The 27,898-nt window shown below is 39.5% G+C and overlaps 1 protein-coding gene across 5 annotated transcripts in view; it reads right to left on the reverse strand.

Moving 5' to 3' along the window:
* rabgap1l (RAB GTPase activating protein 1-like) overlaps positions 1–27,898 on the reverse strand; it is a 587,017-nt gene that overhangs the window by 196,270 nt on the left and 362,849 nt on the right. For all 5 annotated transcript variants that reach the window (XM_073063719.1, XM_073063720.1, XM_073063721.1 and 2 more), the window contains one exon: positions 25,007–25,150. In XM_073063719.1, the coding sequence (XP_072919820.1) occupies positions 25,007–25,150 (144 nt within the window). The remainder of the gene's footprint in view (positions 1–25,006; positions 25,151–27,898) is intronic.

The raw sequence follows: 27,898 nt of genomic DNA on the forward strand, positions 1-27,898 counted from the left end.
TGTTGAGGAGTACTCCCTTCCCCTCATAGTACAGACTTTCCCTTGGCTTCAGTCCTCTTGCTCTCCAGCAGTGATTGACACTTCTTCCATCACATTGCCTTCCTTTCCTGCTAACTCCACTTGAGTACAGTTCCACTGCCCCTCTTCCCATCCTCTCCTGAAGGTGTGATTGTTACTGGGTGCAGTTCTGTGCTTGGATTCTCTCTTATAATGCTTATCATGTATTCCTGCAGGTAGCAGGCTCCAGCGCTTGAGGGAGAGGGGTAGCCTTATGGATACATCAGCATCTTAGTTGGGACCATCAGCTTAGACTGAAAAATTAGTACCAACTGGAGAAGTGTCATGTCAGGACAGGGAACTGAAAGTCCAAGACAGAGAACAAATTTAATCCGAACATGACTTAAGTACCAAAGTAATAAACAAGATACCAGAGAAACTCAGTGGACCAGGTAGCATCTGTGGAGAGAAATGGACAGTCAATGTTGTAGGACAGAGAAGGAAATTAGCCAGTATAAAGAGGTGAGGTGAAGGACTGCAGCAAGAGCTGTCAGGTGACAGGTGTATCTAGGTGAACTGAGTAGATCAGGAGGAAAGAGAAAAGGAGCAGAGGGAGAACAATTTCCCTGAAATTGGGAAATTCAATATGCATACTATTAGATTGTAGACTACCCAGGGGAAATATGAGATTTTGTTCCTATGTTTAGCCTCACCGTGGCAATGGAAGTATGAGAATGTGGAGGGGAATCATAAAGCAGGAGCTGCAGAGCATAGGTGCTTGGTGAAGTGGCAGTGTCATCTGCATTGGGGCTCAGTAGTTAAGAGGGCACTGAATGTAAATGACACTGGAGGAGGAAATTGGGAAGGAATGAAGATCAAAGAGGGGAGATGTTGTACATGTCTAAGCACAAATTGGCAATCCCAAGCATTAATGAAATGCTGAAATTCAGGGGGAGCTGTTGTTAAGCAGGCTGCAGAGCTGCAGTCACAGTGCAACTTGGCCTCCAGGCTTTGAGTTTGCAGAGAATATACAAGTACCACAGGGCAGCAAAGTCTGTTACAAGTGTGAAAGATGTACACTACGAGGAAAGAAGAGAGCTTCAGGATCTGTAAATTGGTTATTGAGAAGAATCTTTGAAACATATAAGTTTTGGAGAAACTAATTGTGTTCCATCAGAGTATAATTGCAAAATGCAAAAAAAAAATTTGGACAGGTATATTGATAGGAAAGGTTTAGAGGGATATGGACCAAATGCAGATAAATGGGACTATGTAGGATAGAGATTTTGGTTAGGCTGAAGGATCTGTTTTCATTTGGTATGACTTGATTAAAAGGTAAATTAGATCTATTGAAATGCAAGTCTCTGTCTGTACTAGCTGACAGAAAAGTTCTAACGTAATTCCACTGCCCCCATCCAGAATTCAGTGCATCCCTCAGCATCAAATACTTACCCATGTTTCTATTACAAGGTGCAACGATTGCTGCTCCATCAGTTTCAATGGCAAAACATTCCATTCTGCATGAAGGAAGAAATTTCTCCTAACCCACCTTTTCCCATCCTCTGCAGTAAGTATGTTTGATCATATCCAAATTAACATCTTATTGGATACAGTGTAGGATTCTGCTGCTCTCTCAGTGCTGTTTAGAACCTGTATGACTTGCATTACAAGTAATCCACGCCCAAACAGAAATCCACAAATACTGTTATTATTTAGGAAAAAAAGGTCTCTTTTCATTATTCTGAGGTATAAATTTTAAAAACAAAGTTGGTCAAATAAATTACGTTGTTTCACAGACTCCAGTCGTGCACGAGTCTGCATTCTCACAATCCTGTAAGGTACTATGTTTTGTTCAATTGCTTTCTGGAAGCTCAAGTGGAATCTGCTTCCACCACCAATTCACTTTGTATGTTGCATATCTTCACCATCATCTCTGGGAAGAAACTTCTTATTTCCCCCCAGCTCTATTGCCTTAAATCTATGACCTCTGGTTACTGAAGAGATTTAATTTCCAGGAGAAGCAGCATCAAATTATAGTTCCATCAAAATCCCACAATTGTGAGTAGATTTCTTGGTCTTTCTTCAATGTTCTTTGAATGCAAGAGATGATTGATTTTCCTTCCACCTCTGTATCCTCTTGATGGAGTTGCCACTTTCAGGAAGGTATAGACTTGAATCCCTTCTGTACATCAATGCTGTTAAGGTTTCTGCCATTGACTGTATACTTTCCCCTTACATTCGACTTCCCTAAGTGCAACACCTCACACTTGTCCGGATTAAACTCCATCTGCCACTCCTCTGCCCATTACTGATCTACTATAATTAGAAGTTTTATTTTAAACTACATGCCACCATTTTCTGATTTTGCCCTTTGACTGCCTCATTTAAGCCCCACTATCTTTGTTAGCAAATTTTATCATACACTTCTATTACTTCACTTCTATATTAATAATTTCTTTATGTATCTGCAATAAATAAAAGATTTCCTTTCCCCTACAGTAACATATATATTTCTTACAATAATCAATTTGTTCAGGAGGATTTCCCCTAACAAGTGCCAAACTTTCTTACTTAGTTCTATACTTTGTAAAAGGGGCTCTCTTTGAACCAGACAGATGCTACCTCTGCAGACAACCCAGTCCTTGTTTCTGAATCGGCTCCATTGCCCCCACATTTCTCTTCCAACACCAGTCCAGCCCATCATTCCTACCAATTCCTCCTCTTCTCAGCTTGTCCAGTGGGTAAAAGAGCAACTGGGACATTATGGCAAAACTCTGAGAGGAGTCTTTTTAAACTAGTGACTGCTTTTCCCCACACACGGCCCACCATTCTGATCTATTGATTTGTGAGAATAAAATCAGGCCTATGAGGCATTATGTAGTTAAACCATTTATCCCAGTATGAATCAAATTGTTCCAGTTTATGATTAACAGATGCTGTTATCTTCTCCATTTTGTAAATGTCCATTGTAATTTCCATCCATGTATTTAAAATTAGGCTCTCCTGTGATAAACATTTCCTAGTAAGAATCTTTTTACCAGCCACCAACAGTATATTCATTAAATATTTATCTCTTTTCAGCCATTCTTGAGGTATATATCCAAAATATATGGTCTTACTCTGTAAGGGTATTTCACATTTAAAGATGTCTTGTAGGGCATTGTGTATCCCCCTCCAATAGTTTTTGATAACAGGGCAGTCCCAAAAAATATGATAATGACTTGCATTTTGATTTCCATAATTACTCCAGCAAACAGGAAGGTTACCATCATAATGGGATTTCTGAGAGGGTGTAATAAAATATCTTCTCAAGTTTTTCTATCCAAACTCCCTCCATTTCTGTGAACTGGTACACTTCCATTGGTACCTCCATACTGTTGTCCATTCTTCCTCAGATATAATTATCCCTCCTTCCTTCTCCCATTTTGTTTTAATGTATGAAGTTGAATGTGTTTTAAGATTTGACAACCCCTTATACATGCTTGAAATGATTCTACTACCATTATCTGAATTATATGCTTTTCTAAATAGCTCTATCAAGCATGTACTTGCCTTGGTTACATTTTTAAGGGTCTTATTAACATATTGTCGCATCTGTAAATACCGATAAAAATCTTGTTTTTCTAAAAAGTGTTTCTCTTTAAACAGTTCAAAACTGAACAATGATCCTTCTTTCATTATGTTGCAAAGAACTGTTATTCCTTTAGCTGTTCAGTCCTTAAATCTAGCATCCAATTTATTTGGTGTGAAATCCGAGTCATATGCGCACCATTTAAGAATTGCAATATCTCCCTCTAGTTTATATTCTTTTATAATAGTTTTCCATATTTTAAGAGTCAATTTCACCCATGGGTTATCAATAGTATTTATGTAGCTTTGCAGGTTGTTATCAGCCAAAATTGCTTGTATGGGGATGGGAAGTACCCGCTCCTCAATGTTTTTCCATTCAGCATCATATGATGGATTGCACCAACATATCACAGCTCTCAAATGTGCTGCAAAATAATAATCTCTGAGAAGGTAGGCCCCATCCCCCTTTTCCTTTGCCAATTGAAATGTTTTGAGATGAACTCTAGGCCTTTTACCCTGCCAAATATACCTTGATAACATCTTGATAACATTGATAACATTGAATTGATTTTGATTCATCTCTGTTGGTAGGGTCTGAAAGAGATATAACAGTCTGGGCAGTATATTCATTTTAATAGACTCAATCCTTGAACTGAGATTGAAAAAAGGAATCAGGTTCCATCTTGCCACATCTTCCTTAATTTTTTTATACAAAGGCTGATAATTACATTCTGATAATTTTGCCAAATCTTTTGGCATAATGATGCCCAAATATTTGAAAGACTCTGTGTGCCATGCCCAAGGGTATCTACTTTCAATTTCTCTTGGTGGGCTATAGTAATATGAAAGTAATTGGGTTTTATCTATGTTGATCTTGTATCCTGATAATTGACCATATTGTTCAAAGGATTGCATCAATTTAGGTAAAGAGTATGTTTGTTGCCCTAGATAGATCAAAATGTCATCCGCATAATAAGCCAATTTATAATAAGTCCCTTTAATAGTAATTCCCCTGATATCTTCATTTTGTCTGATGTATTGAGCTAATGGTTCTAGATATATCGCGAACAGTAGTGGTGACCATGCACAACCCTGTCTCGTGCCCCTTTCTAGGGTAAGACTATTTGATAAATATCCATTGATTTTAATCCTAGCAGTAGGATTGCCATACAGTGTCTGTATAGTTTTAATAATTGTCTTGGAAACCAAATCTATGTAAAACTCTGTAAAGAAAATTCCAATTAACCGTATCAAATGCTTTTTCAGCGTCCACACTTATCACAATTACTTCGATTTTTTTTTGTATATGATCCATAATGTGAAGTATCCTTCGTATATTGTCTTGTGTCTGGTGTTGTCGTATAAAACCTGTCTGATCGTTACGTATCAGTATGGGTAGAGACTCCTCTAATTGTTTGGCCATGATGGAGGTAAATAATCTATAATCTACATTAAGAACGGATATTGGTCTAAATGACCCACATTCCATTTTATCCTTGCCTTCTTTCGGTACAGCTGAGATTATCGCTTCCTTCCAACTGGGTGGCATTTGTGCCTTTTTTAGAGCCCAGTTCAGTGTGGGGAGTAAGACAGGAATTAACTCATTTTAAATTCTTTGTACCACTCTGCCATATACCCATTTGATCCTGGTGACTTGCTTAAAACAGCCTTCAGAGTATCCAATAAAATGGGAGGTGAAACCTCTCTATTATCATTAAATTCTAAGTAGAGCCCAATTTCTTTATTAATTTGTTCCTTAAAGTATGGATCTCTGAGTAGACTTGAATTTAGTTTCCAAATAGTATTCTTTGGTTGTAGGTCAAAATCAACAGATAAATATATAGGTGCATGGTCACTTACATCTATTGTCCAAATTCCACAGGTGTTTAATTTGTCTTTGCTTTTCCAAATGTTATGAAATAGTCTATTCTTTTATATACAGAATGGGAGGCAGAATAATGCGTGTAATCCCTTCTGCTGGGGAAAAGGTCCCTCCATATATCAATTAAACCAACATCCTCAAAAAGTGTATTAACTTTCTTATGTAAAGATTTTGTTTCATAGGTTTTTCTATTAGAAGAGTCTAAGTTTGGTTGTAATTGTAAATTTAAGTCTCCCCCACATATCAGGAGACCTTCTGTTTCCGTTACCATAATATCAGTAATTTTCTGAAAGAAACCAGTATCACTTCCCGGGGGTGTGTATATATTCATTAGAGTAACTGAATTTCCATCTATATTCCCCCTTACCAGAATATATCTGCCCTCTTTATCTCCCATTTTGAATACTTTTTCAAAATTTAGCTTACTTGAGATAAGAATAGCAACTCCTCTCCTATGTCCTGATTTATATGAGGAGAAAAGCAAATTAGTGAAGCCCATTCTCTTTAGTTTTTTATGCTCATTATCACTTAAATGAGTTTCCTGTAAATATACTACATGGGCTTGATCTTTTTTCATTTTGGATAAAATTCTATTACTTTTGATTGGACTTAGTAGCCCATTGACATTAAAAGAAATGAATTTTACCTTGTCCTTAGCCATCTGTATTTATCTGTCAATGTATCATTGAAATTAGAATAAAACTTAATCGATCTACTCCCTGAACAATTAAGAACCAAGAAACGCAAATAATAACACAAATGGCAACAAACGTGTGATTCTAAGGCTGAGGTCTCTAATCCCTCCCACTTGTGAGTTGAGGGCCCCCAGTGCAGTATTCATAAAAGTCAGTGAACAAATCCATTACACAGAAAATATTTCTCCGTGTACTCCTATATATATATATGCACATACACCCACCCCCCCCCCACACACACACATATATATTACATACATACACATATATGCACACATCTATCTATATATATCTATCTATCTATATATATATATATATATATATATATATATATAGTCTCATTTTGGTGGGGAAAAAGGAGTAAGTGAGATAAAGAAATAAAGAATAACAACTAAGTAATATAAAATCCACATTATATTAAGTATTTCTCGAGCTAGGTATATCACCGTCTACTTTTGCTTCTGTTTAGCTTTTCAACATTTTAAAGTTAGCCAAACCTTAAGGCTTTTCTGAAGGGGGTGAGGATTCTCTTTGGGAAACTCCTGGTCTCATCCTGATATACTTCTCTCGGCCTCCTCCCATCTCCTGCCTTCTCAATTCTCGCAATATTTCCCAAGCGAAGTGGGATAATTCCTCTGCCAGGCTTTCCCTCGGTTTGGTCACGCTGACGGGCAACCCTCTGGCCTTCATGTCTGTAGTCGCCTCTTCCACTGTCTGGTACAACCACATCCCGTCGCCATAAAACACTCGAAGTTTAGCAAGGTACGGAGTTTGAAATCTAATCTTTTTTTGCTTTAATACTCGCTTTACTTCAGAGTATTCTTTACGTTTCTGCAGGACCGCGGGGGGTAATCTTAGTCTTTTCTTACCCCAGGCTCTTCGTAGAATCTCTGCCTTGGTGCTGTACCGAAGGAATTTAATTATTATTGAATGTGGCTTATCTTGGGTAGACTTCGGGACTAGTGCACGATGGGCTCTTTCGATTTCCAGCTCTATAGTTGAGGGAAGCTCCAGCGCGTCCCGCAGCAACTTTCCGACAAACTCCGTCATAGACGAGCCCTCCACTTCTTCGGGAACGTTGTAGATTCTGATATTTTTCCGCCGTGATCTTCCCTCCAGGTCAAGCAGTTTACCTTCTTGGTGATTTAATATTTTTATCGTCTTACTCAGTATTTGTTCAATGTTTTGAATGCAATCTTCCACCTTCTCAATTCGAGTCTCTGCCACCGCTATTTTTTGATTGACGTTGGCGAGCTCTGACTTAATATCTTGTGGCTGCTGCTTTATTTCTTTATGGAACTCCCTTATCTCTTTCAGGATTTCGATCATATTTGCCGCTTCGCCTGAACGAGGCCCAGCGTCTGCCTCGCTAGCACGCAGTCGGGCAGGAGAGCCACTCGCGGCACTCCCCTCGGTCGCAACCTCCACAGTGTCGCTTTTTTTATTTCCATTCTTTCTCCCCATTCTTGCCCCTCTTTTCAGTTCAAATATTTTTCGAAAAATACTATATTTGATGGGTTAACAGGGCTTAATACGCATTTTTCCGGAGGAGCTAGTGACTTAAGCTGCCATTCTCGACGATGACATCACCGGAAACCCCATTTTCAGTAGTGTCCTAACACTGCTTTGAATGACAACACGATCTAGATCCAGTTCCTCCAACAGGCAGGCTATGGACAAGCTTTCTGAATAGAGAAACACTGAGCTGCATAAAATGAACAGCAGCATATACATGCAAAACCCAGACATCCCATGGAGCCATGGTAGTTCATGCACTTAACCAAAAATTTTAATCATTGCAAAGTTTCACTGCCCTACACAGCTGCTTCCAAATTCAAGGTGTAGCTATTTTATTTCCTGGAACAACAGAACTAAACTCTAATAAGAATCAAACCTAATTGATTCCTGTCACACAGCTATTGTACAAAAACAAACGTCTATCCAACTGTACCTCCTGAAGAGACTAATCTCCACACAATTCCAGCTTCCACTGTCCAAGGAACACTGTTTCATGCTCATGGATGTTTTAACTTCCATAATAAACCCACTGCTCAAGGTGGGAAGAAATGCAACAAATCAGAGAACACCTCTTATATGGCAATTGCACCATATCCAATTACCTGATTAAATGCTTAGGGCCAACCTATTACTGAGAAATGTCAACTCTTCATACTGGATCATTAAAATCTGTTTAAAAGGTCAATAAGTGGCCATTTTGTGTTTCAAAAGAGTTTGTTCAAATTTTGTTTTTTCTCTTGTAAAAACTGTGTATAATTCATACATTATTTATATTTTTTGGGAATGCTGTTGCATAGAACCACAGAACATTACAGCACAGAAACAGGCCTTTTGGCCCTTCTTGGCTGTGCTGAACCATTTTTCTGCCTAGTCCCACTGACCTGCACCTGGATCATATCCCTCCATACACCTCTCATCCACGGACCTGTCCAAGTTTTACTTAAATGTTAAAAGTGAGCCCGCATTTACAACTTCATCTGGCAGCTCATTCCACACTCCCACCACTCTCTGTGTGAAGAAGCCCCCCATTAATGTTCCCTTCAAACTTTACTCCCTTCACCCTTATCCCATGTCCTCTGGGTTTTTTTTCCTCTCATCAGTGGAAAACGCCTGCTTGCATTCCCTCTATCTATACCCATCATAATTTAATATACCTCTATCAAATCTCCCCTCATTCTTCTACGCTCCAGGGAATAAAATCCTAACCTTTCTCTGTAACTCAGTTTCTAAAGTCCCAGCAACATCCTTGTAAACCTTCTCTGCACTCTTTCAACCTTATTAATATCCTTCATGTAATTTGGTGACCAAAACTGCACACAATTCTCCAAATTTGGCCTCACCAATGCCTTATACAAACTCACCATAACATTCCAACTCTTATACTCAATACTTTGATTTATAAAGGCCAATTTACCAAAAGCTCTCTTTACGACCCTATCTACCTGTGACATCACTTTTAGGGAATTTTGTATCTGTATCCCTAGATCCCTCTGTTCTACTGCACTCCTCAGTGCCCCACCATTTACCTTGTATGTTCTATCTTGGTTTGTCTTTGCAAAGTGCAATACCTCACACTTGTCTGCATTAAACTCCATCTGCCATTTTTCAGCCCATTTTTCCAACTGGTCCAAATTCCTCTGCAAGCTTTGAAAACCTTCCTCACTGTCCAATCTTTGTATTATCAGCAAATTTGCTGACCCAATTTACCACATTATCATCCAGATCATTGATATAGATGACAAATAACAATGGACCCAGCACTGATCCCTGTGGCACACCACTAGTCACAGGCCTCCACTCAGAGAAGCAATCCTCCACTACCACTCTCTGGCTTCTCCCACTGAGCCAATGTCTAATCCAATTTGCTACCTCTCCATGTATACCTAGCGACTGAATCTTCCTAACTAACCTCCCATGCGGGACCTTGTCAAAGGCCTAACTGAAGTCCATGTAGACAACATCCACTGCCTTCCCTTCATCCACTTTCCTGGTAACCTCCTCGAAAAATTCTAGTAGTTTTGTTAAACATGACCTACCACGCAGAAAGCCATGTTGACTCTCCCTAATAAGTCCCTGTCTATCCAAATACTTGTAGATCCTATCTCTTAGTACTCCTTCCAATAATTTACCTACTACAGAGGTCAAACTTACCAGCCTATAATTTCCAGGATTACTTTTAGAGCCTTTTTTAAACAACGGAACAACATGAGCTATCCTCCGGCACCTCACCCATCCCTTCATCTGATATATAAGCCCTGATGGTGCTACAAGTAATTTTCATTCTGCCTGTGTATCCACATACTTTTGCATATGACAATAAACATGACTTTGAGATGAAAATTTTATTCTCATCATTTCAAATGTGGTGTTTAACATCAGGAAAACATATTTATGGACGTTTCCATTGTATGAATATCTCAAAACTAAAGACTCCAACAGCACAAAGGAAAAGGCTGATAAATCATTTAACAAGGAATTAGAGACTATCACAGAGAGTACCATACTGCCCTTGAGTGGGCATACCAAATGGTCCCCATGTATATTAACTTCATGACCTTGATTATTAAGATATGCTTTGATGGCTTACTTTGATGAACAAGGCAGACTGAATTACCACTTCATGCTCTTAGCACTTACATTTTGCTAGGTGACTTTCAAAGCCTCATTCCTGACAGCTAACCTTGATTTATTTCCTCACCAACAACACTTAGTTAGAGATCAGTTTACACAATTAAGTTTAAGGTTATAAAGGGTGTGTCAAAAGCAATTAAATATGATTGAAAGCTTTTATATTCATCAACAAAAAGACAGACTTTGAGCAGTAGAGGCCTTAGGTCTTCTGTCAGTTTAAAAGCGTGGCTCATGATGCTTCATGTAAAATCACACCAGTCATTGAGCACAAAGGTGCAATTAAAAAGTTGTTGATGGGAGTTATGTCCATTGGCTTCATTTATTTACCTCACCATTGATTTAACTGTGTGTCAAGAAATTCCAGTACATCCCACAGGAATCTACTGTCATTAAGAAATACTCTAAAGTTAATTACATGCTTATACTGTGAAATAGTGATAAGAAGAACAGAGCAAATGCACGATAGTTTTCTAAAACAGCATGTTAAGGAATTAAGCAGGGATCAGGTTATTTTGGATTCAATATTGTGCTATAAGGAAAGATTAATTAAGGAGCCTTCAGGAAAGAATAATCATAATATGATAGAATTTTATATGAAGATTTAAATAATATTGTTTAAATCTACACAAAATAAACTATAAGATATAAAATATGAATTGGCTGTGGTGGATTGGAAAACACCATTACAGGGTATGGTAGTGGCAAAGCCGAGACAAACATTTAATAATTAATATGTTGTTGACAACGAAAATATATTTAAGGCTCAAACCCCAGCAAGAAAATATGTCCAAATATAGAGCAATACAGCACAGAAATAGGCCTTCAGCCCAAGTCATCGACACTGACCAAGATGACTGTTTAATCTAGCCTCATTTGCCTGTGTTTATGTTTAACAAGAGAGGTTGAAAACACAAGAGTGGGTTGGAGGATAGAACAGAGTGGAAGGCAACCAAATTTGCTGATGAATTGAAAATAGATGGGAAAGCTTGTTGTGTTGAGGATATTTAAATTCTACAACTGAGGAAGAGTAAATGGATGAGAACATGGCAAGTAGAGTTTAATGTGAGAAAATATGAGGCCATACACTTCAGTAAGAAGAATTTTATCTGAGTGGAATGAGTGCAAATGAGTGAAGTACAGAGAACGCGATGTTCTTTTGTATGGATCTTAGAAAGTAAGCAAATAGCATCTTGACCTTTATTCCAAGGGGTTGGAGTTAGAAATAGGGAAGAAATGTTACAGTTGTATGGGAAGCTGGTGAGGTGTGACCTGGAGTGCTGTGCACAGTCTTGGTCTCCTTATTTAAGAAAGGAGAAACTGGAACTAGAGTCCAGAAGAGATCCCCAAGTCTAATTCTGAATCAGAATCAGGATTATTATCACTGGCATTTGCATGTATATCATGAGATATGTTGTTTTGCAGCAACAGTATATTGTAATGTATAAATAGTAAAAACTATAAAATAAGAAATACCGTAGATTTCGCACTACAGAGCGCACCTGATTAAAAGCTGCTGGCTCTAATTTTAGAAAGAAAATCAATTTTGTACTTGTACAGGCCGCACCGGATTTTAGGCCGCACCGGATTTTCAGCCGCACCGGATTTTCGGCCGCAGGTGTCCCACGTTGTAATATGAGATATTTACACAGAAAGATATTACACGTGAGGATTTTTTAACTTTTAATTAAATCCATATGGTAACATAAACAAATACATATTGCAAATGCTTTTTTTCAAACCGTGCCTGTAACGCGGCTACTTTTAAATATACGTTGCGTATACTTTTTTACTGAACAACATTCCAATATCTCCTAACGACTGGTAAAAAATATATACACTGCAGCCTACCAGGAAAAGTTATTGATCGCCTTTAACTTAAAAGCAGCGTTCGCTCAGATCTAATGCCGCTTGCCCCCCACCTTCCCGTTTATCGCAAACCGGTATTTCCCACAAGACGCGGCGAAACCAGGTGTGACGTCATAGCATCCCGCGATGTAGTACAGAAAACAAATATAGTTAAAACACTTCTAACTTTAACTAGAAATTACTAACAAATGAATTACTAAGCGAAAATATTATAAACTAAATAACTGCCATAAAGGCAGCACAATGCTTTTCTTCGAGTGTTTTCCATGTTGATGAGGGTGAGTACAAATGACTGATTTACAATAATTTAATTGTGAAAGTGCGCTTGATTTATCGTACAATTTCATTGGACCTCTGTGAACTACTCATCAATTTTATTGGTCTACTGTTACGAGGCAAAATGTTTTTGGCGGCATGAAAAAAAATCATGCATTAGCCGCACCGTAGTAAAGGCCGCAGTGTTCAAAGCTGTTCAAAATGTGGGAAAAAAGTAGCGGCTTATAATCCGACATCTACGGTATATATACTATATACAGGTGGCCGCCATTTTTTGAACGTTTGCTTTACGACACCTCGCTGTTATGAAAGACCTAAATTAGCTACCAGTTTTTGCTAACAGAAGGTGTTTTCACTGTTATGAAAAAAAGGCAGCGCGCGCCCCCGGAACTGCATTCTAGACGGCATTGCTTAAAGACGTGCCTGTGAGCATCTGTGCTTTATGTCGATTTATTTTGTGCATCCGTTAGCAAGATGAGTTCTAAGGTATTGGAAAAGCCTAAAAGAGCTCGTAAGGGTGTTACACTTAGCGTAAAATTAGACATAATTAAGTGTTTCAATCGTGGTGAACGAAGTAATGATATTGTCCGCGCTTTGAACTTGCCTGCGTCCACCATTCACACTATTTATACGCAGAGAGAAAGAATTTTGAAAGCTGCCGATGTTACCATAGGTTCTGCTCGTAGCAAAGTGGTCTCTCTTAGTCGGCATCCAACAATGGATAAAATGGAAAGTCTATTGTTTGAGTGGATTGATGGGTGTACAAAGTATGGTGTTCCGTTAAGTTATCTTATACTTTAGGAGAAATCAGTCAGTCTTTTTAATAAGCTGAAACAGAAAGCACTGGACGATGGTGATGAAAGTGTTGCGAAAATGGAATTTAAAGCTAGTCATGGGTGGTTTGATCGGGTTCTGAGGTGAGGGCAGCTTCATAGCTTAAAGTTTACTGGAGAGAGTGCTTCAGCTGATATTGAAGCTGCCGAAAAGATCCCAGCAGAACTGAAGAAAATAATTACAGAAGGTGGTTATTCGTATAAGCAAGTGTTTAACTGTGATGAAACCGCAATTTATTCGAAAAAATTGCCCAGCACCCCAACCTCCGATGACTCAGCCTAACACACCATCAGTGTGCTCACTGTCTTCCCGATTCCAGTAAGTGAAACTACACTATACATACATTATTTCTACTTTATATTGGCTGTGTATTTTTATGTGTTATTTGGCATGATATGGCAGCTTCATAGCGTAAGGTTACTGGAGAGACTGCTTCCGCTTCATAGTGAGACTATACATAGTGAGATTTTCGCAACGCTACAATGCTGCAATGATTGGAGAAAATTATTTTTACTTTATATAGGCTGTGTATTTATCATAACATTCCTGCTTTTACTATATGTTGCTGTTATTTTAGGTTTTATGTGTTATTTGGCATGATTTTGTAGATTATTTTTTGGGTCTGGGAACACACAAATTTTTCCTATATTAATAAATGGTAATTGCCATTCACTTTATGACATTCAGGCTTACGAACCATTTCACAGGAACTTTCCTTCGGCTAGCGGAGGAAAGTCATTACTTCATTCACCACGATCGAAACAGTAGGAGAACAATTAGGGAAGAGCGATAAAATTACTAAGTTTTAATAGAGTCATAGAACACAACAATACAGCAACAGGTCCATTGACCCATCTAGTCTGTGCTGAACTGTTATTCTGCCTAGTTCCATCGACCTGCACCCAGTTCTTAGCCCTCCATTACCCTCCCGTCCATGTAACTATCCAAATTTCTCTTAAATGTTGGAATCAGACCCACATCTGCCACTTCTACGAGTAGCTTTAATCCACACTCTCACCCCTCTAAGTGAAGAAGCTCCCCCCCACATTCCCCTTAAACATTTCAACTTTCACCCTTGACTTCTAGTTCTTGTGTCACCTAATCTCAATGGAAAAAGCCTGCTTATATTTACCCTATCTATACCCCTCATAATTTAGTATACCTCTATCAAATCTCCCCTCAATCTCCTGTGCTCTAGGGAATAAAGTTGTAACCTATTCAGCCTTTCCCGATAACTCAGGTCAAGTCCTGGAAATCTTTGTAAATTTTCCCTGCACTCTTTCAATCTTACAGGTAACGTTCCTGTAAGTAGCTGACCAGAATTGGACACAATTCTTCAAATTAGGCCTCACCAATGTCTTATAGAACTTCAACATAACATCCGGACTCCTGTACTCAATACTTTAATTTATGAAGCCCAAAGTGCCAAACATTCTCTTTACAATCCTACCTTCATGTGACACCATTTTCAAGGGATTATATATCTAAATTTCCAGATTCCTCTGTCTGGATTTCGTTGCTTCAGGTGTGATAGAATCAGAGGGGCAAGAGGGGGAGGTGTTGCATTGCTTGTCCAAGAAAATATTACAGCGGTGCTTTGGCAGAATAGATTAGAGGGCTCGTCTAGGGAGGCTATTTGGTTGGAATTGAGGAATGGGAAAGGTGCAGTAACATATAGGAGTATATTATAGACTACCTAATGGGGAGCGAGAATTGGAGGAGCAAATTTGTAAGGAGAGAGCAGATATTTGTAGTAAGCACAAGGTTGTGATTGTGGGAGATTTTAATTTTCCACACATAGACTGGGAAGCCCATTCTGTAAAAGGGCCGGATGGTTTGGAGTTTGTATAATGTGTGCAGGGTAGTTTTTTGCAGCAATACATAGAGGTACCAACTAGAGAAGGGGCAGTGTTGGATCTCCTGTTAGGGAATAAGATAGGTCAGGTGACGGAGGTATGTGTTGGGCAGCACTTCGGGTCCAGTGATCACAATGCCATTAGTTTCAATATAATTATGGAGAAGGATAGGACTGGACCCAGGGTTGAGATTTTTGATTGGAGAAAGGCTAACTTTGAGGAGATGCAAAAGGATTTAGAAGGAGTGAATTGGGACAATTTGTTTTATGGGAAGGATGTAATAGAGAAATGGAGGTCATTTAAAGGTGAAATTTTGAGGGTACAGAATCTTTATGTTCCTGTTCGGTTGAAAGGAAAGGTTAAAAGTTTGAGAGAGCCATGGTTTTCAAGGGATATTGGAAACTTGGTTCGGAAAAAGAGAGAGTTCTACAATAAATATAGGCAGCATGGAGTAAATGAGGTGCTCGAGGGATATAAAGAATGTAAGAAGAATCTTAAGAAAGAAATTAGAAAAGCTAAAAGATACGAGGTTGCTTTGGCAAGTAAGCTGAAAATAAATCCAAAAGGTTTCTACAGTTATATTAATAGCAAAAGGATAGTGAGGGATAAAATTGGTCCCTTACAGCATCAGAGTGGTCAGCTATGTGTGGAGCTGAAAGAGATAGGGGAGATTTTGAACAATTTCTTTTCTTCGGTATTCACTAAGGAGAAGGATGTTGAATTATGTAAGGTAAGGGAAACAAGGAGGGTAGTTATGGAAACTATGATGATTAAAGAAGAGGAAATACTGGCACTTTTAAAGAATATATAAGTGGATAAGTCTCCAGGTCCTGACAGGATATTCCCTAGGACCTTGAGGGAAGTTAGTGTAGAAATAGCAGGGGCTCTGACAGAAATACTTCAAATGTCATTAGAAACAGGGATTGGTGTATAGCTCATCTAGTTCCATTGTTTAAAAAGGGCTCTAAGAGTAAGACTAGCAATTATCGGCCTGTAATTTTGATGTCAGTGGTGGGTAAATTAATGGAAAGTATTCTTAGAGATGGTATATATAATTATCTGGATAGACAGGGTCTGATTAGGAACAGTCAACATGGATTTGTGCGTGGAAGGTCATGTTTGACAAATCTTATTATTTTTTTAAAGAGGTTACTAGGAAAGTTGACGAGGGTAAAGCAGTGGATGTTGTCTATATGGACTTCAGTAAGGCCTTTGACAAGGTTTCACACAGAAGGTTAGTTAGGAAGGTTCAATCATTAGGTATTAATATTGAAGTAGTAAAATGGATTCAACAATGGCTGGATGGGAGATGCCAGAGAGTAGTGGTGGATAACTGTTTGTTAGGTTGGAGGCCGGTGACTAGTGGTGTGCCTCAGGGATCTGTACTGGGTGCAATGTTGTTTGTCATATACATTAATGATCTGGATGATGGGGTGGTAAATTGGATTAGTAAGTATTATGATGATACTAAGATAGGTGGCGTTGTGGATAATGAAGTTGGTTTTCAAAGCTTGCAGAGAGATTTAGGCCAGTTAGAAGAGTGAGCTGAAAGATGGCAGATGAGTTTAATGCTGATAAGTGTGAAGTGCTACATTTTGATAGGAATAATCAAAATAGGACATACATGGTAAATGGTAGGGCATTGAGGAATGCAGTAGAATAGAGTGATCTAGGAATAATGGTGCATAGTTCCCTGAAGGTGGAATCTCATGTGGATAGGGTGGTGAAGAAAGCTTTTGGTATGCTGGCCTTTATAAATCAGAGCATTGAGTATAGGAGTTGGGATATAATGTTAAAATTGTACAAGGCATTGGTAAGGCCAAATTTGGAGTATTGTGTACAGTTCTGGTCACCAAATTATAGGAAAGATGTCAACAAAATAGAGAGAGTACAGAGGAGATTTACTAGGATGTTAACAGGGTTTCAGCACCTAAGTTACAGAGAAAGGTCTTTATTCTTTGGAGCGTAGAAGGTTGAGGGGGGACTAGATAGAGGTATTTAAAATTATGAGGGGGATAGATAGAGTTGACACGGATAGGCTTTTTCCATTGAGAGTAGGGGAGGTTCAAACAAGAGGACATGAGTTGAGAGTTAAGGGGCAAAAGTTTAGGGGTAACACGAGGGGGAACTTCTTTACTCAGAGAGTGGTAGTTGTGTGGAACGACCTTCCAGTATAAGTGGTAGAGACAGGTTCAATTTTGTCATTTAAAAAAAATTGGATAGGTATATGGACAGTAAAGGAATGGAGGGTTATGGGCTGAATGCAGGTAGGTGGGACTAGGTGAGAGTAAGCATTCGGCACGGACTAGAAGGGCCGAGATGGCCTGTTTCCGTGCTGTAATTGTTATATGGTTATTGGGAGTCTATGATTCCACTTCCTCTGACAGCTCATTCCATATTCTGACCACTCTCGGGTGAAAATATTGCCCTCATGTTTCCATTAAATCTCTCCCTGCTGACCTGAAACCTATGCCATGTAGTTCTCGATTCCCCAAGTTTTGGAAAAAGACTGTGCATTCACTCTATCTAGGCCACACATAATTTTATAAACACTATAAACCCTCATTTTCCTAAACTCTAATGAAAAAAGTCCCAACTGGCTCAAGTTCTCTCCACAGCTCAGTTTGTTGAGGCCCAGCAGCATCCTTGTGAATTTCCTCTGCACTCTTTCAAAGTCAAAGTCAGCATAACTGTATCTTTAATAGCAGGGCAACCAAAACTGAACTCACTATTCCAAATGCAGCCTCACTAATGTCCTTAACAATTGAAACATAACCTGCCAACTTCTATACTCAGTAGCCAATTTCTAAAAACCCGTCAACACTCCGTCTACCTGCAACCTTTCAGGGAACCATAAACGTGTACTCCTAGCTAAATAAACATCATTTGCTATTTCTCAGCCCACTTACACAGCCGATCCTTTGTAAATCCAGATAACCTTCTTCACTTCAACGACACCAATCTCAAGTGTCATCATTTGTTGAGTTTTAACTGTTGTCATGAACAGGATGCAAAGTAGCTTTGGAGATACAGAGGCTCAGTGAAAAGGTAGGACATGGAAGTAGAATATAATGTCTGAAATATAAAAACTTTTAAAAAAATGGTGACAGAGTAAAAGGTATTGGTGTTCAGAGTGATCTGTCAAGTTTCTGGTAATGTGCAGATACAACAAGTGATCAATCAGAATCAGAATCAGGTTTATTATCACTGACATGTGATGTGAAATTTGTTAACTTAGCAGCAGCAGTTCAATGTGATACATAATCCAGCAGAGAGAGAAAAATATCAATAAATAAAACATAATAAATAAACAAGTAAATCAATTACAAATACTATTAGATTTTTTTAAATGTGCAAAAGCAGAAATATTGCATATTTTAAAAAAGTGAGTTAGGGTCCAAAGCTTCAGTGTCCATTCAGGAATCAGATTGCAGAGGGGAAGAAGCTGTTCCTGAATCGCTGAGTGTGTGCCTTCAGGCTTCTGTACCTCCTACCTGATGGTAACCATGAGAAAAGGGCATGCCTTGGGTGCCAGAGGTCCTTAATAATAGACGCTGCCTTTCTGAGACACCACACCCTAAAGATGTCCTGGGTACTTTGTAGGCTAGTGCCCAAGATGGAGCTAACTAGATTTACAACCTTCTGTAGCTTCTTTCGGTCCTGTGCAGTAGCCTCTCCAAACCAGACAGTGATGCAACCTGTCCACAATACAACTACAGAAGCTTTTGAGTGTATTTCTTGACATGCCAAATCTCTTCATACACCTAATAAAGTACAGCTGCTGTTCATGCCTTCTTTATAACTACATCAATATGTTGGGACCAGGTTAGATCCTCAGAGATCTTGACACCCAGGAACTTGAAGCTGCTCACGTTCTCCACTTCTGATCCCTCTATGAGGATTGGTATGTGTTCCTTCGTCTTACCCTTCCTGAAGTCCACAATCAGCTCTTTCATCTTACTGATGTTAAGTGCCAGATTGCTGCTGTGGCCCCATTCCACTAGATGGCATATTTCACTCCTGTACACCCTCTCATCACCACCTGAGATTCTACCAACAATGGTTATATCGTCAGCAAATTTGGAGGTGGTACTTGAGCTATGCCTAGCCACACAGTCACGTGTATACAGAGAGTAGAGCAGTGGGCTAAGAACACACCCCTAAGGTGCGCCAGTGTTGATCGTCAGCAGCACAATCTGCAGCAAGTCCAGCTCCTTCACTTTCTTTGCCAATGAGCAACCCGCTGAACTGGTTGACCTGCAAAACTTCAAGTTCTTAATGTTCAGCGGGGTCTTATGATCATGAAAAATATGATTACAAAGGACAATAATACCTTTGGATGGCCCCATACAAGCTGCTGTGAATGAACTCGCCGCCATCTTACCAGAAGCTTTCGGGAAGGTATGGTAATATAACAAATCTATAACAAGTTAGAAACTGAAACCTACTAAATATCAACTTCCCCTGGGTCCCCTTCTCCTTCCCTTTCTCCTATAGTCCACTCTCCTCTCCTATCAAATTTCTTCTTCTCCAGTCCTTGACTCCTCCTATCCTTCCCTCTCTCCACTTTTTTTATTTTGGCATCTTTCCTCTGTTTATTCATTTCCATAGATGCTGCCTGACCTGCTGAGCTCCTCCAGCATTTTGTGTGTGTTGCTAAAAAATTATAATTTGCTTTACAATTCCTGTATCGATCACTAGGGGGCACTTGCAGCACAACTATCAGGAGGCCTCACTACAGAGAAGAGGTTCTCAGGCAAAACTTCAGTACAAAATGGTACTTCATTTTCTTTCTTTGGATATTTTTAAATATTATTTTTTTGTGTGAAATAAATACTTCCATTGTTCAACTACAGAATTTGTGAATATACAGTCGGAAAGTCTGATCACCTGCCTGTACTTCTTTCTACTCCCTAAGTATAGACAGAGACTGAAGACTATAGCACCAGTACTGAGGACCAAGAAGGTATGGACAAGGGAAACACAGGAGCACTTACAGGATTGCTCTGAATCAGTAGACTGGACTGTATTCAGGGATTCATCTTCAAATCTGGATAAGTATGCATAGATGTTACCGACTTCATTGAAACCTGTGTGGATGGGTGTGTGCCTACGAAAACTTGTTGTATGAAACCTAGCCCTCAGCAGACAGTAGGGTCATTGTCTGCTGAGGGCTAGGTCTGTCGCATTTAAGTCTGGCGATCCAGGTCTGTACAAGAAAACCAGGTATGACTTGTGGAGGGCTATTTCAAGAACAAAGAAACAATTCCGAGTGAGGTTGGGGGCAACATTGGGTGCATGTTAATTCTGGCAGGGTTTGCAGGCCAACACGTCCTACAAAGCAAAACCCAATAGCAAGAATGGCAGTGATGCTTCACTATCAAAAGAGCTCAATGCCTTCTATGCCCACTTTGAAAGGGAGATATAACTATAGCTGTGAAGATCTTTGCTGCACCCAGTGACCCTGTGATCTCTGTCTCAGAGGCCGATATCAGGCTCTCTTTCAGTAGGGTGAACCCTCACAAAGTGGTAGGCCCTGATGACGTACCTGGTAAGGCTCTGAAAACTTGTGCGAAATAACTGGCAGGTGTATTCAAGGACATTTTCAACCTCTCACTGCTATAGTTGAAAGTTACCACCTGCTTCAAAGGGGCCACAATTATACCAGTGCCCAAGAAGAGTAGTGTGAGCTGCCTTAATGACCATCATCCAGCAGCACTCACATTTTTGGTGATGCAACACTTTGAGAAGTTGGTCATGGCTAGAATCAGCTCCTGCTTCAGCAAATGACCTGGACCCACTGCAATTTGCCTATCGCCACAATAGGTCAACGGCAGGCGTAAGCTCAATGGCTCTTCACACGGCCTTAGATCACCTGAACAACACAAACACTAATGTCAGGGTGCTGTTTGTTGACTATAGCTCAGTGTATAACACCATCACTCCTACAGTCTGTAGATAAGTTATGGAACCTGGGCCTCTGTACCTCCTTCTGTAATTGGATTCTTGACTTCCTAACCAGAAGTTCACAATCTGTGTGGATTGGTATTAATATCTCCTCCTCCTCAACGATGATCAACACTGGTGCACCTCAGGGATGAATACTTAGCCCACTCCTCTACTCTCTCTATACCATTACTGTGTGGGTAGGCACAACTCAAGTGCCATCTATAAATTTGCTGATGAATCTCAGATGGAGATGAGAGGGCATACAGGAGTGAGATGTTAGACTGTCTTGCAAGAGAGTGAACCCTCACAAGGCAGGAGGTACCGATGGAGTACCTGGTAAGGCTCTGAAAACCTGTGCCAACCAACTAGCGGGAGTATTCAAGGACATCTTCAACCTCTCACTGCTACAGGCAGAAGTTCCCACTTGCTTCAAAAAGGCAACAATTATATCAGTGCCGAAGAAGAATAATGTGAGCTGCCTTAATGATTATTGCCCAGTAGCACTCACATCGACAGTGATTAAATGCTTTGAGAGGTTGGTTATGACTAGTCTGAACTCCTGCCTCAGCAAGGATCTGGACCCATTGCAATTTGCCTATCGCCACAATAGGTCAATGGCAGACACAATCTCAATGGCTCTCCACGTGGCTTTAGACCACCTAGACAACACAAACACCTACATCAGGATGCTGTTCATCAACTATAGCTCAGCATTTAATACCATCTTTCACACAATCCTGATTGAGAGGTTGCAGAACCTGGGTCTCTGTACCTCCCTCTGTAATTGGATCCTCAAGTTGTGTCACAGCAAAAACCTTGCACTCAACGTCAGTAAGACCAGAGAACTGATTGTGGACTTCAGAAAGGGTAGGACAAGGCAACATGAACCAATCTTCATAGGATCAGAAGTGGAAAGAATGAGCAATTTCAAGTTCCTGGGTGTCAAGATCTTTGAGGACCTAACTTGGACCCAACATATCGGTTCAGCTAGAAAGCAAGACAGCGGCTATATTTCATGAGTTTGAGATTTGGTTTGTTACCTAAAACATTCAAAAACTTCTACAAATGCAGTATCGAGAGTATTCTGACTCGCTGCATTTCCATCTGGTGTGGGTGGTGTGGCTGCACAGAATTGAAGTAAGTTGCAGAAAATTGCAAGATTAGTCATGGCATTAGCCTCCATAGTGTCCAAGACATCTTCAAGGAGCAGTGTCTAGAAAGAAGGCCCACAACACCTAGGGCATGCTCTCTTTTTATTGTTACCAGCAGGAAGGAGGTACAGAAGCCTGAAGGCACACACTCAGCGATTCAGGAACAGCTTCTTCCCCTATGCCATTTGATTCCTAAATGGACATTGAACCTATGAACACAACCTCACTTTAATTATTTCTGTTCTTGCACAATTTTTAATTTAATGATTTAATATACATATATACTTACTGTAATTGATTTACTTATTTATTTTTTCTATATTAGCATGTATTGTGTTGTATTGCTGCCGCCAAGTTGACAAATTTCACAACATATGCTGATGATATTAAACCTAATTTTGATTCTGATTAATGCAGTAGATTGAAATTGAGCATTCAGTCACATGGTGGTGGGTTTTGTGTGAGTGAGTGACAGCATGTGACAGAGTGTGAATATGTAAGTGGGAATGAAACTGAATATCCTCGTCAGATGCAGAGGAATTACTGAAATATTTCAAGCGATGAGGATTTCAACTGTTACAGCTTAGGTGGGGGAAGTTACAACACTTCTTTTTACAGCTAAGGATACAGACAGGTTTAACAGAATTGAATGAGTTCATGATTGGCTTAGACAAGGAGGCTGGAGGGAATCTGTCCTCATTAGCAGAACGATAGCTTAGATTTAAAATTTTGAGCAAAAGATACAGATGTACAAAACCTTTATAATCAGGGAGTAACTGTTGAAGTTATTCTTACTGATTGCATTTAAAATTGCATTTCTGGTACAGCAATTAAAATGCACAGGAGCATAAGAAATTGCAGTGTGTAGTGGACTCTGTCTGTTACATTACAGCTGCATTCCTTCCCACCATTGGTAGTATCAACAAGAATCGCTGCTTCATGTAGACAACAAATATTATTAAAGATCACCACCATGTGGTCCATATCATCTTCTCACAGCTACCATCAGGCAGGAGGTACAGAACATAAAACATGGAACAGGACAGCACTGGACAAGCCATTTGGCCCATGGTGTTGCCAATTTATACAAATGTCCATTCTCCTATTTATCATCCATATCCTACCATTCCCTTCATATTCAAATGTCTATCTAAAAGTCTCTTAAACTCCACCGAACTGCCTACTTCCACTGTCACCCCAGTAACCTTTTTTAGGCACCCACCACAAACTGCGTTAAAAAAAAACTGTTCCTTGTATGTCCATTAAACTCTCCTTCTAACCTTAAAAGTAATTCCTCTGGTGTTTGAGATTTCTACGCTGGGGAACAGATTCTGACTGTCTACCCTATCTATTCCTCTCAGAATTAAAAAAAAAGTTCTGTTAGGTCAGCCACTGATGTTGCAGCTCTATAAAACCCTGGTTAGTCTTGGAATCTTGTGTTCTGTTCTGGTCACCTCATTATAAGAAGAATGTGGAAGCTTTAGAGAGGGTGCAGAGGAGATTTATCAGGATGCTGTCTGGATTAGAGAGCATGGAGCATGAAGATAGGTTGAGCTAGGACTTTTCTCTTTGGAGTGACGAGGATGAGAGGCGAGTTGATATGGTGTTGATATAGATTAAGTGGACAGATAGAGATGACTTCCCAAGGCAGAAATGACTAATACAAGGGGGCACAATTTTATGGTGATTGGAGGAATGTATGTGGGTGGGGGTAATGTCAAAGGTAAGTTCTTTTACGCAAAGTATCATGGATGTGTGATATGGCAGGATTCTCGGTAGTGTGGAGGAACAGAGGGATCTTGGGGGCTACATCCCTCAAAGTTGCATTGCAAGTTGATAGGGTTGTTAAGAAGGTGTATGGTGCGTCGGCTTTCATTTGTTGTGGGATTGTGTTTGACAGCTACGAGGTAACATTGTAGCTCAACAAAACCCTGATTAGATCACACTTGGAATATTGTGTTCAGTTCTGGTGGCCTCATTAGAGGAGGGATGTGAATGCAATGGAGAGATGCAGAGGAGATTTGCCAGGATGCTACTTGGACTAGAGTGCATTTCTTATGAAGATAGGTTGAGTGGGCTAAGATTTTCTCTTTGGAGCGAAGGAGGACCAGAGAAAACTTGATAGGGGTGTACAAGATGATAAGAAGCACAGATTGAGTACAGGCCCAGAGCTATCAAATCTTGGAATCATTTTTGTGAACCTCCTTTGAACCCTCTTAAATGTCAACATATCCTTTCTTAGATAAGGGGCCTTTAGGGAATGCTGCATGAGGACCCCCAAATCTCTTTGTAACTCTGATTTTTGAATTTTCTCTATTTGTACTCTATGCTTTTATTCCTTCTACCTAAGTGCATGACCATACACTTCCAGACACTGTATTCAATCTGCCACTTCTTTGCCCATTGTCCTAGTCTGCTTAAGTCCTTCTGCAGCTTCCCTACTTCCTCAACATTACCTGCTTCTCAATCTATCTTTGTATGATCAGCAAACTTGGCTACAATGCCACCTATTCCATCATCCAAATCATTGACATAGAACATAAAAAGTGTCATCAGGGTTGGCACTTGAGTGATTAAGCGTACTCAACCGTTCTACCTCTACCATCGGAAGGAGTGTGCGGATGCACTCATAGGTTGAATGAACACTTCTTTTCCTGTAGGTTGAAGATCAATAGGATAAAGACATTTGTCTTCCCCAGGAACAGATATGTGTGAATAATTCTTTTCACCATAACATGTGGGTACATTTATTAAAGGGAGGGTGCGTATAAATGTGCTTACCTCAAAGAGTAGCAGGTCGATGATGTGGAAGACCATACAGAGAGGGAACTTGGCAGTGAAGAGTGTGAGGAACCACTGTGAAGCATACATGTGTGCCTCCAAGTTCAGGTCCAGGAAGTGATTGTAGAGTTCGGGCAGCTGCTCCTGGAAGCAATAAGTGACAGTGTGGGGCTTTACTCTAACATGCAGTTCCACAAGCAACTGAAGCAGAGAACAGCTCACTAACTTATTCACCTATATTTTCCCAATGAATGAAGCAAAAAGAACAAATGTTTTGCAGTGAAGGTAGGGGAATAGCAAGGAATCACAGTCTACTCTTGACCATTATTCAGTTTATCTGTACAGCACCACTAGCAATGGTTTGGGTGTATCAGTATCACATACAATATTGCAGGATATATTTTTGAAAAGAATAATCTGAATCAAATCAGACAATCGCCAGAGTGCTGTAGTGGGAGGCAGTGAATAAGAAATGGAAAAGTCATATTCCTGAAAAAGCTGTTCAGACCCAAAAAACTTCTACAAATGCTACGAATGTTCAGCAGGTTCGACAGCATCAAATCAGGGACTCCTTATCATTCTATTTCGATAAAAGACTGAATTGGCAATTTTATTCCTTTCTCTGCAGGGACTATCCAACCTGCTGAGTGTTTCCAGCATTCACTGCTTTATCTCAGGTTTCCAGCATCTGCAAGTCTCCTCACCTGGTTTGTTATGACCGTGTTAGTGCCATTGTTACAAAAGCAGTAACTAAATATTATTAAGATGGGACACAGCCCAGGTGGAAGGAAGTAACTTCCAGCCTGATAAACACCATATATACAAAGGTCAATAACAGGGAACTGTACCTGAGCAACAGTGGGCAAAACGGAGCTGACACTCAATTTGTATATTACATAAATATATAAGGTTACATTATTCTGTACATGGTACAGCACAAGAACAGGCCCTGCAACTAAACATAACTAAATGTCTGACTAACTAATCCTTTGTGCCTCTACAATGTCTATATCCCTACATCCTCTCATATTCATGCACCTATTTCAGAGCCTCTTAAACATCACTATCATATCTGACTCCAGAACCAGATTTATTGAAGTGACTTCTATATTCAAATGTAATGTCAGAAGGTTTCTAGGATTTAGCTGAGAGGCTCTTCACATATTTGTTTAGGTTAGAAATGTGATGGTCTGACTATGTAACTGATCTCCCACCAGGCAAACAACCTCTGACCCTACAACAAGCAACCAAGCTGCTTTTGTGGGTGTGTGACTGGTGAGTGTGGGAGGGCAATGACAGTGGATCTATGATCATCAGCCTGGCTAATGAAGCAGAATGTAATAACTGTGAAGCTGTCTACCCTAGCAACTGACTGTAACCACGGCACAAGTGTGGTAGTAATCTTTTGGCTATAACCATGTGACAGAACTTTACCTGTGATAATTAAGTGTAAAAAAGAGAGAAGAACCATAATTCTGGGACAGTAGTGTGTGGGTAGGGCTGTGTAGCAGGTAAGAGCAATGGATATGCTTCTAAGGACAGCCATGCTTTATGTTTTCACCATTTTATTTTCTCTTAATTTGAGAAATATCTGACTCTAAAGCACATTATATTTTAATAATAGTTAGCCCTTTGCACAGCAGCAACTTATTTAAGTAAATTACTGAAATGATAAGCTTCAAGGCTTCAAAGTTTATATTTAAACTTCACTACCATAAATAATTGTAGCATGCCTCATTCTGCCTTTCAAATTCCTTTCCTGTATTTATAGAACTGAATTACCAGTTATGTAGATCACCCTCCAATTTGCTCAAGTAGATTTATGTTGTTTAAATTCAAATCCCAAAAAATAAATTTCCTATTGGGGAGCAGCAGGACTGGATTTAGAAGTTAATAATCTATAGTTTCCCTGCTGTGTACTTGGTATTTCATACATGGTGTCTAAGACACACTCCAGGGTCCTGAGCCCAGTCAACATTACTTACAAGCAGGTATCACACTAGTATCTGTAAGGACGTGAGGGAAAATTTTGAAAACCACCTTGTAATGTCAAGGCAAGAGCATTGTTGTTGAGTAGGATAAGAAAACTGTGTCAGAATTATACAGTCTTTAACTATAACAGTGAACAGGTAACATCCATTCTGCATCATCAACTACTTGCAGCAACCTGAACAGCCCATATCATTTAAATATGGCAACACTAAGAGAATATTGCACTAAAATGCATTTGGTTATTTATTTTTCTAATTGTGTTTCTTTCTTGTAAAAATTGTGTATATTTTATGTTAAATTTATGTTTTTCTTGTGAATATTGATTACATGATGGTATATGCCTGTGTTGCATTAAGAATTGAATTACAATAACTCGACTTTGAAATACCAGTAAAGGATCCAACCATGAAATAAATGGTAAAAAGTTAAAATTCACATCACTTTATCTCCCTACAAGAAACATTCATAACCAAATAGATAAGTCAATAGAATGAATAGTGATAAATGGTTTTGGACTGAGAGCAACCTCAGTTTGCAAGGGCTCAAAGATTTGAATTAGCAATCTGAAGCAACAGTAAGAGTGGACAAGAAATGGGAATTAACCCTGAATATGGGGTGAGTCCGAAAACAATAAGCCTGAATGAGCCATATTCATATAATCAGAAAGTAGAAATTATATAGCTGGAGATAAGACAATGGATAATGTTCATGGGAGCAATTTTATAGGCCTGCTAATGATGGCTATCCTGTAGGGTGAAGTATGAATCAAGAAATAACAAGAGCTCATAGTGAACATGATGAGATGTACTTCAGGCTTCACGTGGATGGGACAAATCAAATTATTGTGGGCCGTTATGAGAAAGGGTTCACAGAAAGCAACTGAGACAATTGCTTGGAATA

This window comes from Hemitrygon akajei, chromosome 12, assembly GCF_048418815.1.
Source record: "Hemitrygon akajei chromosome 12, sHemAka1.3, whole genome shotgun sequence".
In the NCBI taxonomy this organism is placed as follows: Eukaryota; Metazoa; Chordata; class Chondrichthyes; order Myliobatiformes; family Dasyatidae; genus Hemitrygon; species Hemitrygon akajei.